The sequence below is a fragment of the Pollachius pollachius genome, assembly GCF_949987615.1.
Source record: "Pollachius pollachius genome assembly, chromosome: 1".
NCBI lineage: Eukaryota > Metazoa > Chordata > Actinopteri > Gadiformes > Gadidae > Pollachius > Pollachius pollachius.
Window position 1 is genome coordinate 17,073,315 of NC_136934.1, and position 17,780 is coordinate 17,091,094.

The 17,780-nt window shown below is 44.4% G+C and overlaps 1 protein-coding gene across 1 annotated transcript in view; it reads right to left on the bottom strand.

Moving 5' to 3' along the window:
* Positions 1-977: 977 nt before the first annotated feature.
* cabp7a (calcium binding protein 7a) overlaps positions 978-17,780 on the bottom strand; it is a gene marked incomplete at both ends in the record, with an annotated part of 21,473 nt that continues 4,670 nt past the window's right edge. The window contains 4 exons of the mRNA XM_079754820.1: positions 978-1,102; positions 3,269-3,419; positions 4,649-4,761; positions 5,596-5,739. Coding sequence (XP_079610946.1) covers positions 978-1,102; positions 3,269-3,419; positions 4,649-4,761; positions 5,596-5,739 — 533 coding nt within the window. The remainder of the gene's footprint in view (positions 1,103-3,268; positions 3,420-4,648; positions 4,762-5,595; positions 5,740-17,780) is intronic.

Below are 17,780 nucleotides of genomic sequence, written 5' to 3' on the forward strand. Positions count from 1 at the left end.
CTTATTGTGTCACATGTCATCGGTCACAGTTTGTCATTATTAAGTGGTTCTGGAAACAGCTCTCATTAACACAGTATTATTCATGACTAATAAACATTGATTAAACTCCTACAAATGTGTTAAGACCACTGTTCACATCCATGCATTTCATGCATAGATGACGGTCCACAGAGACCACGTCTGGGGGGTTCGACGACTTATAGAGGAACACTGAATGCCATAGACCCCTCCCCCCTCTCAACACATCAACACCCGTTGCTCGGAGATGAGGCGCTCACCCGAGACACCCAAGACAGCTTGTATGATCCAGCGCCATGTTAGGCTTGTCTTGAGTGCCCCCCCGGGTTACGACATCGGTTCCCCTTCCACGGGGGTTGCTCGCTGTTGTGTACACTCTAACCCCCCCCCCCGCGCTCCCTGGGTTCAATGACGTCATCCGGATCTGTATGTTTAGTAATACATTGCACGACACGACCCCCCCCACCGTGGTGCAGGGGACACATGCACAGCTGGAGACTTGGCACATCGCTTTCCACAGTAGACAACCGGACTTTACTTTACACAGTACTTGGGTGGCCGCACACACACACAATTATATTCTCACACAAATAAGTGCACACACACACACACACACACACACACAACCACATACATACGCACAGGCACGTTCATGCACACACAAACACATGCGCACCCAAACACACACCCAAACCCACGCACTCACATTTTGGCACAAACACACGCAAACACCACAATGGGTAGCGCATGGAGGCCATATCACAGGACGATGATAATATAGTATATTCTGAGGGGCTCTGTAAGTTGTCAGCGAGTCACTGCAGCGATATCTTCTCCTGAAGACCCGAGGGCATCATCACCACTACAGTTTCGTGTCGGTTTTGTTTTGTGTGTTTTGTTCTCCACAATGTGTTGTTGTTCTTTGTAGTGAGTTCAGAATAATCCTCAGCTCTCGAGTCCTACTTCATGCCGCTCCGGAGCACCTGATTGGCTGCGATCAGCATGACGCTGATGATGAAGGCGATTGCGAAGGCGCAGATCAGACTCTTCCGAACGCAGGTCTGCTTCACTGTCGGGCTGGAGCCTAGCGGGCAGAGAGGAGAACCAAGGTGAGGGAGAAACAGAATCTTACGACTGCTGTGTCGGGCTGAAGGCTAGCGGGCAAAGAGGAGAACCAAGGTGAGGGGGAACAATTATCATACGTCTGCTGCGTCGGGCTAGAGCCTAGCGGGCAGAGAGAGGAACCAAGGTGAGGGACAAACATTATTTTATGTCTGCTTAGTGCTGGAGCCTATTGGGCAGAGAGGAACCAAGGTGAGGGAGAAACATTATCATACATCTGCTTCACCGTGGGACTGGAGCCTAGTGGGAAGAGAGGAGAACCAAGGTGAGGGAGAAGAGGAGACGGGGATGCATTAACATAATCAGACATTGTCTCCGGTCCAATTAAATCAAGTCTTACTGAATGGCTGACTGGGTAGGAGTCTAGTCTAGTTTTGTCTCTCTAAATGAGAGACAAAACACCCCAGAATGAGGATGTTCACAAACACGAAAAATTCCAGGTATGATTGTTTTCACCCCTGATTCGGTACGTAAAATTGCGTTAAGATTACATTGGTGATTGGAGCTTCACAGAGGAATGGACCGTAGCCCGATCATTTCCACAGGAAAGGAGCGGAGTAGACCACAGACGAGTGTCATCTTATTTTCTCGAAGGTGGCAGAATAAGCTCTTTGGAACCAATAAGGATGTTTATAACCGGGGCTTTATTAAGTTTTTGAAGCAGCCTGGTAATTGAGTCGGGGTAAATTGAGTCAAGATGAATTCACCCCGCCCCCCCCGCCAGCTCCCACGTCTCCACTCCACAGGTTCTCTTTGTAATCCTTTTACAAGAATAACTTTTCTTTATAATTTTTTAACTTGTTTTTTAAACAAAAACAAGTTAAGTTTATTCCAAGTCATTTTTTCCTTAAAAGTCCTTAACTGGACAGGCTTGACTACAAACTGGACCTGGGCCCAGCAATGATATAAGGTCAAAGTGTATTATTTATCAAATGCCCAGCATAACAGGGAAATTCCGAACAATTCAGTTCTTAGGGCATGGAAGCATAAACTACGTAGTCGTAGAAAAATATAACAAACTATTAAGCTATTAAATAAATATGAAGCATAACATAAGGAAACAACAGAACACATTGCAACTAGGGATGTAGAGAGATGGATTGAGGAGAGTGGACAATCTGGCCTCTTCAGGGCGGCTTCAATAAGGGATGCCGTGTTGCCCAGTGGACAATGTGTGGCCCTGGGTGCAGGGTGGTGTCGTGGCCCCAACAGGATGGGTTCGGTCGACATACTTTTCCCCGTACTGTCCACAGCCTAACCTCTACGCCTGATGAAGAGCATGCCTAAAGCCTACCTGCCCCCTAATGACCCATAAATGTATTCTCTGTATTTAAAAAACACGAGAATAAAGTAGCTTTGCAGTTAGTTGATGTGTGTTGGAACATGGTTCTACGTGTTCTGCATGTTCTGCGTGCTTCATGTGTGGTTCTGTTTTCTGTGTGTTCCGCCTGTTCTATGTGTTTTGTCTGTTCTGTTTGCTTCATGTGTTCTGCGTGTTCCGCCTATTTTGCCTGCTCCGTGTGTTGCTTTGGTTCTGTGTGTTCTATATGTTCTATGATCCATGGGTTCCGTGTGTTCTGTTTGTACTTCTGTGTTCTGAGTGTTGTTCTGTGTACTTTGTGCTTTGTGAGTTCCGTGTGCTGTTCTGTGTTCTGTGTGTTGTTCTGTGTTCTGGGTGTTGTTCTGTTTTCTATGTGTTGTTTGTGTTCTGTTACGTGTATTGTTCTGTGTTCTTTGTGTTCTGTTACGTGTGTTGTTCTGTGTTCTTTGTGTTCTGTGTGTTCTGCGTGTTTTGTGTGTTTTGTCTGTTCTCTTTGTTCTGTGTGTTCTATGTGTTCTGTGTGTGCTGCATGTTCTGTGTGTTCTGTGTGTTCTGTGTGTTGTTCGGTGTTCTGTGTGTTGTTCTGTGTTCTATGTGGTCTCTGTGTTCTGCGTGTTCTATGTGTTCTGCATGTGCTGCATGTTCTGTGTGTTGTTCTGTGTTCTGTGTGGTCTCTGTGTTCTGCGTGTTCTATGTGTTCTGCATGTGCTGCATGTTCTGTGTGTTCTGCATGTGCTGCATGTTCTGTGTGTTCTGCGTGTTCTGCGTGTTCCGCGTGTTCTGAATGTTTTGTCTGTTCTGTCTTACTGTCGATGTCCACCTGGCAGTCCTCTGGGTTCTGAATGTGGTTCTCCTCTGTCATGATGATGTTCTCGATGTCCTTCATGGTCAGGTGGTCGCAGAACGTGTCGTACAGCAGTCTCTTCAGCTCCTCCACAGTCAGCTTCTGCATGTCACACTGGGGGAACTCATGGTCGCACATGCAGATCCACAAACACACATGTGATCGCACGCACACATGTACATACACACACAGGCGCATTCAATTACTTTCCAGAAGGATGCTTCCATTTTAGAGCAATAGCAGGGCAAAGACACACTCAAATGGATATAGACACACACATTAACAGAGTCACACAAACACACACACACACACGCACACACACACACACACACACACACACACACACACACACACACACAAAGACACACACAAACACACACACACACACAAACACACACACAAAGACACACACCACTGATGTGAATAATGGTTCTGTGTGGATGAATGAATAGTGCAGGATACAAATAGAATTGAAGTTCATCCCAAGGACCCAAGTTATTAATATATTTTCTGAAACAACCAATGTATTGATGTCTTCTTTCACAATTTAAGCTTAAGGACGGAAACACATTTGTATAAACCCATCACCGAAACCACGCGTAACAATTTCACAACAAACACAGTTATTGTGTTTTATCGAGCTCCACAATCAACAGTACAACCATAAAAAAAATAATAATAATCTTTCTTTCCCGATCACACAATGCAGCTTATGGCTGCGACAGTCTGCCCACTGACCCATCTTACTTTCCTTCTGTGTTTTTCTTTGTGTCTTAACGTCTGCAGTTTGCTCATCATTATTGCCGGGGTCGTTATCACAGCCATGATCTGACAGATCTTGCACGCCGCCAAAAAGGAGGCTTTAATCTATACATTCCATTAGGTTGTCACGGTGAGCAGGTAATTACCTCAGCAAACTGTCACCAAAGGAGATCCTATCTGTTTACATGCTAATTTAGGTTAATGCACAATTGATAACGAAGGGTGTCCCCACAGGATAGCTATTCTGAATTCAAAAAAAAAAATCTTCTTTAAAGAAGAACTGGTGCAGAACTGGCTGTGAAAAGGCTGCATGGATTCCCCCCCCCAACAACGTCACCTCACTGATTCATGCCCTCCACCCTGCGCTTCACTAAATGTTTCTGAAAACAATCAATGTTCACGTAAGGATGTCGTCCTCATGAGTCGTTATTGAGGATTGAAGCTTGCCCATGGGACAGTGTGTGGGACAAATTGCGTTTATCATTACGCCAGCATTTCACCTCATTAGACTGATGACTCCGGTACTCTCTCTGCTCTTACTGCCCTTTCGTTGGCTATTAGTTGCACAGTCTGGTGATTACCTTCCAGAAGACCGAATCAAAGTCGGTGCCGTTGAACTTATCTGGCAGCCCTCCCGCTGTCAGCTTGGGTCCCAGGAGGGTCACAAACTCTTCAAAGTCAACTTGTCCGTCACCTGTGAGGGAGCAGGAGAGCAGCTGTGAATCATCGGTTGTTGTGGAGGAACAGCACAAGTTGTGTTTTGTTTAATCTGTTGTGGTTGTACAATATGTACCCGATGGTTCAAGGATAATCCGCTTGTTATTAAATAGGAGAATTTACCTCTTAATGTACATTGTTATGTTTAATGCACTGTTTCCTCAAGAGTATCCTAAACCTGTTCTAAACCTGTGTGTGTGTGTGTGTGTGTGTGTGTGTGTGTGTGTGTGTGTGTGTGTGTGTGTGTGTGTGTGTGTGTGTGTGTTTCAAAAAAGTATTGACTTTCCGATGCTCTGAAATGGTGGGAGAATGCAATTTAGAGGAAATGAATGTGAAACTGAAGAAAAGGAGTTAGGAGTAAAAAGTGATGGAGCTGCTGTATTTCCTGAGCTAGTAATTAATTTGATCTACAAGTCGGCTTCCCAAGTCGATACTAGTACTGTGCCAGTGTGTAGATTAAATTTAGTAAGTAACTAAGAGTTAGTTTCCGTGTGTGTTTTGCAGTGTAAGGGGTGTGCGTGTGTGTTGCAGTGTAAGGTGTGTGTTGCAGTGTGTGTGTTGAAGTGTGTGAGCGTGTGTGTGTTGCATTGTTAAATGTGTTTGTGTGTGTGTGTGTGTGTGGGTGTGTGCGCGTAGGTCTGTGTGTTTGTGTGTGTGTGTTGCAGTGTAAGGTGTGTGTGTGTGTGTGTGTTTCAGTGTAAGGTATGTGTCTGTGTGTTGCAATGTAAGTTGGCAGTGTGTGTGTGTGTGTTGCAGTGTAAGGCGTCTGTGTGTGTTTATGTGTGCGTTGCAGTGTAAGGTGTGCCCTCACCGTCCATATCCAGCCTCTGGATGATGACCTCAAGCTCCACCTCGTTGGGCATGTAGCCCAGCGAGCGCATGGCCATGCCCAGCTCCTGCTTGGAGATGAAGCCATTCCCGTCCCGGTCGAACACCTTGAAGGCTTCGCGGATCTCTGCACAGCACACACACACACACACACACACACACACACACACACACACACACACACACACACACACACACACACACACACACACACACACACACACACACAGACATGCACGCACACACAAACACACACAGACACAGGTTACATGTATATAAACACATGTAATACACGCTTATATATGTCATTTAGTAGGACAATATCTGCTAACACACAGATTGACAAAAACCAGAAGCATGCGGTCAAAAAAACAGAAGAGTGCACACACTCAGAAGACATACACACAAGTACACAACAGAAGAACACAACACACACACACATAAATGCACAAAAGAAGAACACAACACACACATACACACACAGCGAGGAGGGCATGTGAAGAGGAGGGCATGTGAAGAGGAAGCCGCTCAGCGCTCCACAGAGACTCCTGTTTTGCCGCATCAATGGCTGAGTCATCGTGGTACGGGGGCTACGTGATATGGTGCAGGACAACAGCTCGCCCCCCACCACAGCGGATATGGCGGAGGGATGTGGTCGGAGTTACGCACTCCCGGTACATCACACCTCACATCACTCTCAAACACGGAGAAATGAAACACGTAAAGATGCATGTGGACGGGCAGCAAATCACAGCCGACGAGGCTAGAACATCATGAGGTTGGACTCTGCAGTGTGTATTACCATGTGTCATGTGCCTATGAGGCTACCGGATTGAAAACTGGGTCGGTTTCCACTTCCAAACATGACCCTACTTGCAACATGCAAACATCACTATAACTGAAATTCAAGCATTACTATACTTATGTATTTAAACATCACTATAACTGACATTCGCGCATTACTATTCTTATTTATTCAAACATCCCTCTAACTGACATTCAAGCATTATTATACTTATGTATTCAAACATCACTCTAGCTGAAAATTCAAACATTTGTCTGACTTAACATTCAAACAATACTCTGACTGAACACACAAACAATACTCCAACTGAATTAATTTATAAACCTATTTTATTGTCTATTGTTCTATTGTCAATATATATGATCATATTAACAGCACACCTTTGCCAGATAATATGTAGTCATGTAACCCATATCAATAAAAATATTATTCATGACCTAACTGCCAGTTTCATATAAATTCATATATAACATATTAATGTAACAGTATCCATGACCTTTCTGCTGAGTTTAGCCAGACAGCGGCCGTCAGAAGACCCATGACTTCCGAAATAATTTCAGGAGACAAAGGGATCTTTAACACCAGAATCTGATTCTGTCCAGAATCTGAACCTCTGGTGCTAATATATATTAGATTACTATATTATTGTCTTCCTCTTAGGATTCCTTCTGCCCTACGTTTGAAAACTGCCCAAAACCCTGGTTGCCACCACGACACCACTCACAAATCCCTTCATTTATATGCACTCTTTCTCCTATTTAAGTTCCTGCATTGAGCCACATACTAATGTGACATTACGCAATTAGCATACAAAGTCCCAGCGCGACAAGTCTTAACCATGTCTATGTGTTAAGCACACACCATCTCCAGAAGTCACGTTGTTGGATCTTGTGTTTAGCTGGAAACAGATACTGAAAATACTCCATGAGAATCTTAATGTGAGATTCTTCTGTGGAGTTTAGGGAAATTAACGTAACGTTTTACATTAGCCCCTTATAAAACGCAGGGATAAAAAACACATCGCTTTTTATGCGAAAACATAAGCCTTATCACAACATATATGTTTACCTCTGCCATATGCACACCTAATAAATCATTCACCAGACAAGAGGGAAGCTTCCTCCGAACGGTAATGTGTTACTTCAGCTTTCACTACACAGGACTGAAACATTTTGAAAGAAAATGTTTTGTGATATATTACAGTGTCATCATTGGACGTAGCCCCAAGCCTGAATCTACAGACCGACAGACAAAACACAACGCATTATGAATGATGGTATTCAATGTGTTTTGGATCCCTGTGTAAAATAGGTTTCCAGGCGTGGAGGACATAGTGTTGTTGAACCCAAGCCACCTCATCACAAAGAAATCCATCCACAGTGACGGGTTGCACCTGCCAATCACGCATAGCAATGGATTACAACACGCCGTCCAATTTATTACAAAGTAATAATAATACACCCACCAGGGCATTCCATGAAGCCATTTCTCACATCAAAGCTATTACCCAAAGGTCTTTTGGGACCTAGCTGATCCCACCAAAGCCCCCAGGTGTAAATAATGATGAAACATATATATAGATGTCTGTGTATGTTTTCAGGGTGTTTTGCTGGTTGTTTGGGTGAGCCTGGTGCTTGGGGAGAGCAATCCACCGGTGTCCACCTGAGCCTGGCTGCTTCCAGACCTGGGCTCCCTGGCTCAGTGATTAAAGGAACACCTGTGCCACAGCCCAGGCAGCACAACCAAGGACCCACCGTGGAATAGGGGGCTAGAGCAATTCCAGAAAGCGCTCCCCTCTCTGAAGCTTGATTTACTGGAGACAGGCCATGGCCACTGCCAAACGCAGAGGGTCCCCTGTGTCCGACATCAGACATCGGACTGCGTTTAGAGTGTCACGAAACACAGATGCACCTTTACCCTAGAATGTTAACAGTGAACGGTTTTATTTACGCATTGCATGGACGCCATTCTGCCGATTACAACAGCAGACTTTAGAATCGGACACGGCGAAGCCATGACAAATGCACAGCAATCCCTTATAATTAAAAGTCTTTGCTGCATGGATGATTCTGACATTGTTCTTGCGCGGGTGACATAACACAACACATGTGATGTTGTTTGTTTAATTCAACTATTTGGACCCCAAGTAGATGCACTGCAGTTCCTCAGCATGTTAATTTCAAATCTCTTTCTCCCTCTATCTCTTCCCTTTTTCTTTGTCCCCCCATCTCTCTTTGTATCTGCCTCTTTCTCCCTCCATCTCTCCACAACTCTTTTTCTCCCTCTCTCTCTTCCATTTTTCTCTGTCCCCCCATCTTTCTTTCTCTCTCCATCTTTCTCCCTCTCTTTATCACTCCATCTCTCTCTACAAATCTCTCTTCTTATCTCGTTCTCTCCCTCTCTCTCTCCCTATTTTTCTCTTGCTCAATCTCTGTCTCTCTCTCTTGTCTGAAACCATCCTATGCTTTTCTTTGATGTTCTAAATGTCCTGAATGGGCATCAAAGAAGGCCCACAGGACTCATGGGACGCGATCTGACAGATTTCTAAAGCCAAAAAAAGAGAGAGAAAGGACAGACAGGAAGAGAGAACGAGAGAGAACGAGAGAGAGAGAGTCACACAAACACACACACACACACACACACACACACACATACACACACACACACACACACACACAAACACACACACATAGACACACACACACACACAAAACACACACACACACACACACACACACACACGATTATTTTTGAGTTTGAAATCATGATGTATTTATTCAGCATGTCTCTACAAAAAAACACTTTGCAACTGAGAACTTTGACATTTCGCCTTAAAAAAATACACAAAATGGTCAAATAGAAAATGTTTGAATCCAAAATAATGTACAGATATGTATCCAGCTTTTCTGTTTGGGATCAATTTTTTATTAATCGCCCAGCCCTAAAGGACAGGCAGACAAACAGATTTGAAAAATTAAAAAATGCATGAGTTTTATAGGATAGGATAGAATAGAAGAGAACTGGATGGACATTTATTTTTCCTGCCTAGGTTGGAAATGTGCTTTTGGCTAACATTAAGAACAGCCACCATCTGATGACATACAAACAAGTTGCATGAAGTGCGCTGCAGTGCTCCCTCACAGTGAAACAATAGTGGGACTTCAGCTGAACTGTTGAGATCCTCATCTCTGCTAAATGCCCATTTGAGGGATCCCACGGCTCCCCAGTGTTAAGTCCTCGTCGACGTTATTCTCAAATTGTCTCTGGAGAAGACTTGTTTGTCTGTTTGTGAAGTGGATTGTGCTCCGTCGCTGACTATGTCGCTGAGCAAAACAAGAAGACTGAATGCTAAATGCACATGTAAGGAAGATGCAGTGCTCCACAGAGACCTCCAACAGAGAGGCGGACCCCCTTTATGTCTGGACTCATATTGGCCCCCTGGGTCTTATATCGTCTCATTCTTGCTACCAAAATAAGATTCTTTGTATCCACACGGCTAATTCCGAGGTCATGGGAATGATTGGATGTAATCTCAAGAGTCAGACTGAACTCTTCTATATCTATTGGGGCTTCTTTAGATCTGTAGCCATAGTGGGATTACATCATTCACACTCCTCACTCACTCGTTAGGTAAGAGCCTAATGAAGATCAACTGAGCACATTCAATCCCCTTTATTGATGTGTGTGTGTGTGTGTGTGTGTGTGTGTGTGTGTGTGTGTGTGTGTGTGTGTGTGTGTGTGTGTGTGTGTGTGTGTACTGTGCATGTGTGCATGTTTGCATGTGTGTGTGTGTGTGTGTGTGTGTGCGTGCATGTTTGTGTTTCTGTGGGAGCTTGCATGCGTGCATGCGTATACGATTTTGGGTGAGTGTGCGCGTGCATGCATGCATGCGTGCGTGTGTGTGTGAGTGTATGACTGCGTGTGCGTGCACTCTACCTCGGTGAACTACCTCTAAGCATTAATCCATCTCTAGCTGTTAAGGGCCTGCATAGGAACCTGACCATTTCAATAAGATCATGACTGACTTCTAACGAGACTCTGGAGTGTTTGGAGACAGAAGGGTATTTAGGGGCCACGAAGTTCTTTATACCGAGGAAACCTTTCTTGGATCACTTGGTAGATATTCATTTTCCAGACAGTACCTTGGGCCTCAAACGAACAAGATATAACAAAAGCTACAACAGAGGATCAGTAACCCCTTTTGAAGAAAAGAGGCACCACCAATAATAATTTATTAACGATTAATGATTTATCAAGAATAAAAGCCTTTGCAGCAGGTTTAAGCTGACTGGGTTGAGGCGCTAATGGCAGCAGGGAGAAAACAAAATACTTTCTTGTCAGTTCAGTTTTTTTCTTCTCAGGTTTCAATGAAAAAATTCTCCCCGTCAGTCAAATCACTAAAGCTGTCACGAGATTACGAGAGAAAAATGGTGCACAAATGACTGTGTGTGAAAGGTTAAGCTGCAGAGAGGAGGAATGGCTGCTGTCACTTCTATACCTGAGATGAACCAGGAAGCTTAACGTTAAAGTGAGATGCTGCGGTTACTACCTAAGATGACCCTGGAAGATTAAAGAAACAGTGTGACACTGTGATAGCTTCTATACCTGAAATTACCCTGGAAGATTACATTTACAGTGTAACACTGTGATAGCTTCTATACCTGAGATAACCCTGGAAGATTACATTTACAGTGTGACACTGTGGTAGCTTCTATACCTGAAATGACCCTCGACGATTCACATTGCAGTGAGACACTGTGATAGCTTCTATACCTGAGATGACCCTGGAAGATTAACATTGCAGTGAGATGATGCGTCTGTCCATTTTCTTCTTCTTCTTCTTCTTCTTCTTCTTCTTCTTCTTCTTCTCTGCTTCAGTAAAATACAAAATCAATTGATTCAGGGCTGCAGTTTCTGTCTCTGTTCCTTCGCCTACATTAAGAGCTGAGCCGATGTTCTTGCAGCAGAGAACCCAAATAGAGGTCAGATGTGGAGAAAAAAACATCAGAAGCCTCCGCATTGCATTACAAGCAGCCGACCAATCCCTGCTCAGCTCCTCTGCCTCAGTGGGCTGGACACGGTTCATATTCTGCAATTCAATATCAATCTTAGTGGGTCATTTATCTGGTTTGGTTTGGAGGACAATCGAAGACACCTTAGTGTCTACAATTGAAAAGAGTGTTCCAAACACATCGCACCTCATTTCAAAATCGAAATGGAAATACATCTTCACTCCCGCTCCCCGCGCTGGCGGACGTGCCCCCAGGCGGTGGTGGAATACAGAGCTTGGTTCTCAATCAAATGCCATTTCAACAGGGTGAAGAACATGGCCGGCTTACACAAGTGGACTTCTGGACCACTGGCTGTTCGACAGTGTGCATGTAGAGTGTCTGATTACCGTGTTGACTGAGACGCAGCAGATTAATAGCACACACAAACACACACACACACACACACACACACACACACACACACACACACACACACACACACACACACACACGAACACACACACACACACCAAATACCATATATATCTTATGTACTATGTTATACATAAAACTGATCCCTTTATACAACTATATAAAATGAAAAACACATTTTACTCAATGATGACTTCAGTCTCCTGACCGGACTCAGTGTTTTGAAGCCAAACATCAATAAGGGTCTTAACCAGTCTTAGCATGGTTGCACGGTTAGAGAAAAGTGTTTAACTTAAGAAAGTTACTTTTCCCATTAAAACAACCAGGGCCAAGTTCCACTTGATCAATGATGATGACATGGATCCAAACAGTGATTGATCTCATGTCTCCCCGCAGGACTATTGACTATTGGCGCTAAGTGTGGACTAGAATTCTAAACAAAGCATTGTTTAAACGTCTAAGTCATGAAGTGAGAACGATGTGACCATAGAATCAGACTCAGAATCAGGATATTGGTCTAATTTAAGGGTAGGTACATTGGAAACTTTAGTAACACAAATTCCGGTATTTTCTAGTGGATGAAGCAGAATGGTGTTTGATTTTGATACAATTCTCAAAAAGGCTGACAGGGCAAAATGGTACCATATTCTCAAAAGAAAGACAAATGTTTTTGTATTCAAAGTACACCCCTTATTGATGTGATATACCAGTAAAATTAATCTCTAAGGGAATGTGTTTTTGTTTGTTGGGTTGTTTTGCAGACTCTTCATATTGGTACTGCTGGCCCTAAGAGCCGGAGAGTGAAACCTGGTTATCCTTGAGACTGCTGAAGTCCAGGCTACATCGTGACTAGACTATTAATCTGACCTCAATAATGTGTCAGAATGTTTCTAACACCCTGGGAACAACAAACCTACTAAAGAATAATTTCTCATGAAAAAAAAGCCGAAAGCTTTTAATTTTAAGGGAGACATATTTACCACCAGGTGTGAGTGTGATTAGCCTTACAAGCCGATTGAAAATCTTCCCCATATGACATCACTAGTTGGTGTGTCAACCTAGATCTGTGCTGGATAGATCAGTCTACCAGTCTACCCAGTGGACTGAAGTAAATTGCTCATCTATCCAGCACAGATCTAGGTGGACACGCCCCCTAGTGATGTCATATGGGGCAGATTTTCGAAACGGCTTGTAAGGCTAATCACACTCACATCTGGTGGTATAATGTGTCTCCTTTAATGTTATTTTCCCAGACTGTGAATTCATCAATGCATACACCTGATATAGAAAATGTTCAAATCAAAAAAGTAAACAACCTGAACTGTATAACATATACTTCACCTCAAATAAAATGAATCAATTTGAATCGTGAATCATCTTGTGTGACATCACACGATACACCCACCAAAAAGAGCAGGAAGGCATGTCTTTCCCAGGCAGAAATACATTTCAGATCACAATTTTTTCTGGTTTCAGTGTCCATTAAAACTTCAACGAGCCCTACCTCCCCTACATCGATGGAACATCCTCCATCTCTCTCCTCTGCAACCACAGATCTAATTACTGTTCTTATTACCACATCATATGTCAAGTACCATCTACACTGAGCTGTGGGGGCCATGCTGAAATTGGCAAGTTGGAAGAGAGGGCCCCACTACACTTTGAGGGAGGGAGGGAGAGAGAGAGAGAGAGAGAGAGAGAGAGAGAGAGAGAGAGAGAGAGAGATAGAGATAGAGAGAGATGAAGTGCCAGAGAGAGGGAGTGAGAGAGAGGCTGAGAGAGAGAGAGAGACAAAGAGAGAGAGAGAGAGAGAGAGAGAGAAAGAGCCAGAGAGAGTGATAAAGTGCTAGAGAGAGAGGGAGAGAGAGAGACTGAGAGAGAGAGAGAGAGAGAGAGGGGGGAGAGAGAGATAAAGATCAAGAGAGAGATAAAGAGCCAGAGAGCGAGGAAATGAGAGAGAGAGATAGAGAAAGAGCCAGAGAGAGAGAGAGAGAGAGAGTGATAGAGAGAGATATATAATGTGCGTTGCAATGACTCTGAAACCCTTTTATTGTAATTCAAAATACCCAGTTAAGTGTTTAAAAAGGAGAAATTCCGTAGTTAATAATGACTAATGAACACTAGTTTCATCACTCTTTCTCTATAAAGAAAAAATTTATTCATAGCATCACGCCACTGATTCAGACTCTGGAGATCTAGCCTAATTTTTCACCAGCAGAACAGGAAAACAGCGATGTCAAAACTGCTGTCAAAGTCACAAACACTTTTAATACCACATAGGCCAAGTCCATCATTATCAGCTGGCAATAGAGCACAACAGTGTGGTTCCGGAAGGGAAAATCCCATTCATATTCTGCATAGAGGTTTTGATTATGCCATAATGTCGTAACCATGCAAAGTATTCTTACCATAAGCACTTATATTCTGACGATTCTAACGATGGTATATGCTCCTGTAGAAGCCACAAGTTAAAGAAAAGTTTTAAGCAACATGTTTTCTACCCACAATCCTTAAATGTAACATGACGTCGTTGATTGGTGGAGCTCGCTGTTGGAAACGTTTATCGCACCTGCGAAAGTCAAGTCGTCGATAGCTGCTGCCACTGAACTCGATCGCTTACCGCAGCAACCATGATTGGCCTTAGATCAATGGAAATGTAGAGAGTGCTTGTTAGAGAAGTAGAGGAATTGAGCTCTCCATTTTGAAAAATAAGTTGCTATAGAATATGATATAGCACTAGCAGTGCTATTTATGATTTGATGAGATCCGGCCAGAAATGCTGAAATACTTTGGGTGTGAAGGGGCTGTCTTGGTTGACACACTTCTTCAACATTGTGTGGGAGTCTGGGACAGTGCCAAAGGAGTGGCAAACCGGGGTGGTGGTTCCCCTGTTCAAAAAGGGGGACCAGAGAGTGTGTGCCAATTACCGGGGTATCACACTACTCAGCCTCCCTGTTCAAGTCTAATCCAAGGTGCTGGAAAGGAGGGTTCGGCCGATAGTCGAACCTCAGATGGAAGAGGAATAACGCAGACTCCACCCCTGACGTGGAACCACAGACCAGCTCTTCACTCTGGCAAGGATCCTGGAGGGGTCCTCGGAGTATGCCCAATGCGGTCTTCATGTGTTCTGTGGATTTGGAGAAGGCGTATGACAGGGTCCCCCGGGAGGTACTGTGGGAGGTGCTGCAGGAGTATGGGGGGAGGGGGTCACTCCTCAGGGCCATCCAACCTCTGTACTCCCAAAACGAGAGCTGTTTCCGCGTTTTTTGGCTGTAAGTCGGATATGTTCCCTGTTGGATGTTGGCCTCCGCCAGGGCTGCGCTTTGTCACCAGTCCTGTTTGAGGCATAGTCGTGGTGGGGAGTGGTTGCAGTTCGGTTGAGGTGCCTGCTTTTTGCAGATGATGTGGTCCTGATTGCATCATCGACCTGTGACCTTCAGCCCTCACTGGATCGGTTCGCAGCCAATTGTGAAGCGGCTGGGCAGCCTACTCTGGGTAGGGAATGAGTCCTTATCCCAAGTGAGGGAGTTCTTCAAGTACCTTGGGGTCTTGTTCACGAGTGAGGGGACGATGGAGCGTGAGATTGGCCGGAGAATCGGAGCAGTGGGCGCAGTATCGCACTCGCTTTACCGCACAGACGAAAAGAGAGCTGAGCCGGAAGGCAAAGCTCTCGATCTACCGGTCAATCTTCGTTCCTACCCTCACCTATGGTCATGAAGGATGGGTGATGACAGAAAGAACGAGATTGGGGTTACGAAATGGCGGCCGAAATGGCGGCCGAAATGGGTTTTCTCAGGAGGATGGCTCACGTCTCCCTTAGGGATAGAGGGAGAAGCTCAGCCATCCATGAAGAAATTGGATTAGAGCCACTACTCCTCTGCTTAGATAGGAGTCAGTTGAGGTGGTTCATCTGGTAAGGATGCCCCCCGGGCGCCCCCCTAGGGAGGTGTTCCAGGCACGACCAGTGGGGAGGAGGCCTCGGGGAAGACCCAGGGCTAGGTGGAGAGATTATATCTTCACACTGGCCTGGGAACGCCTCGGGATCCCCCCGTCAGAGCTGGTCAATGTGGCCCGGGAAAGGGAAGTCTGGGGCCCCCTGCTTGAGCTGCTGCCCCGCGACCCGACCACGGATAAGTGGTTGATGATGAGTGATGAGAGAGTGGGTGCTATTTAGTAATCTGGGTAGTGTACAAGCTAGGAATACGTAATGTTGAATGATTACATTACTGGAATACGAAACTGAATTCACATGTATTAAAAACAGGTAACGTTATTAACTTATATAATCATCGACCGTGTCTTAGCGACCACACTCGTTTGGAACCAGTAGAACCCAGAGCTATTAAGATGAGATTCTCTCTAAAAGGCTCTGGTAGAACCGGCATTGATGGACGCACATGCGGTGATTGCAGTCAGGAATGAAGGAATATACCATGTTGCTGACAACACTATATACACTATATGAAACAACTTTTATTCACAATCTAAACAATATAATAATGACCAAGATTGTTGGGTTGGAAGCCGTCGGAAAAAGTGCAATGATTTATGGCAGATCACAAAATAATGTACAGTCTTGTACCTTTGCTTTTTCTTCCGTTTTCCAATTTTCTTTCACCCCGAATCAAATGTTTTATGGTCACCACTAACTTGACAGATAATTGGCTGGATTCCATACTTATTTTTTGGACATAACACTTTTCTGAAAAGTCAATGGAGAAAATGAATGGGAAATTTACTTCTGAAACCAGAGCTGTTGCGCTCCATGGAGCAAATACAGAGAGAGAGAGAGAGAGAGAGAGAGAGAGAGAGAGAGAGAGAGAGAGAGAGAGAGAGACACACAGAGAGAGAGGGAGAGAGAGAGAGAGAGAGAGAGATATGTCTTCCCTGTCAGATGTTCACAAAGGTGTCTGAGACTGAAATAAGAGCAACCTGAACAAGAGACACCGACTGTTTGGCTGATGCTGCATCTTAAGTGGAGCTGTTGCATGGTGATGATGGTGCTGTTGGATATGGGTGGGAGATAGTGAAATGATGGGGGCTGATGGTGATGGTGGTGGTAGAGGAGGGTGGAGGTATTGAAGCAATGGGGGGAGGTGGTTATGATGGTGGTGGTGGAGAAGGGTAGAGGTAGGGAAGCAATAGGGGTTGATGGTGAGGGTGGAGGTGGAGGAGGGTGGAGGTAGTCAAGCTGATGGGGGGTGGTGAAGATGGGGGGATAGGGATGGAGAGGATGGAAGTGATGTTTGTCATGGCGGTAGTGGTGGCTGTAGTGAAGCTGATTTTTGAGGATGGGGTGGTGTTAATGATGGAGGGGAGGTGTAGTGGGGCTTTAGTGTTAAGTGGAAACGCAATGGCATTATTATGATAAAACCACAATGCTAATTCTTTCATCGAAGTGACCTCTATCAACCAGTGTTTTCTTCAATCTAGTTCTGGTTTTAAGGATGAGAATCACAATCCTACCCTTCATCCTAGAACAACAAGTCTGTGAACCGAAACAACGGGAGAACAGTTTTTACATGCAAAGGTAAACAAAACCATACTAATCCTAAAGGTTCTAAAGGTTCTCTCCACCCTTTCATTACTATTTTATTTTTCTGTTTTCAATGATGTCAAATAAACCATAGTTGCATTGTTTTGTGTCACTGTTGCTGTGATATTCAAACCACTGGTGATATTCACATTACAATTCAACTGTCAACACAGTTAAGAAATGTTGTATTGTCTTCAAACCATCTTCAGAGGAAATCATCCAGACAGGAAGCTCACAGACCTCCCCGTTTCATTGCATCGCTCCGTAATTGTCAAGTTATTTTTACATTCACCAAAAAACTAAAATAAACAAAATCATAGCGAATGCCGCACTTCTGCCCATGCTATTAGGAGACACTGGCTCCCACCATAGCTTGTCATTATGTTGTGTTTGGACGTCCACAT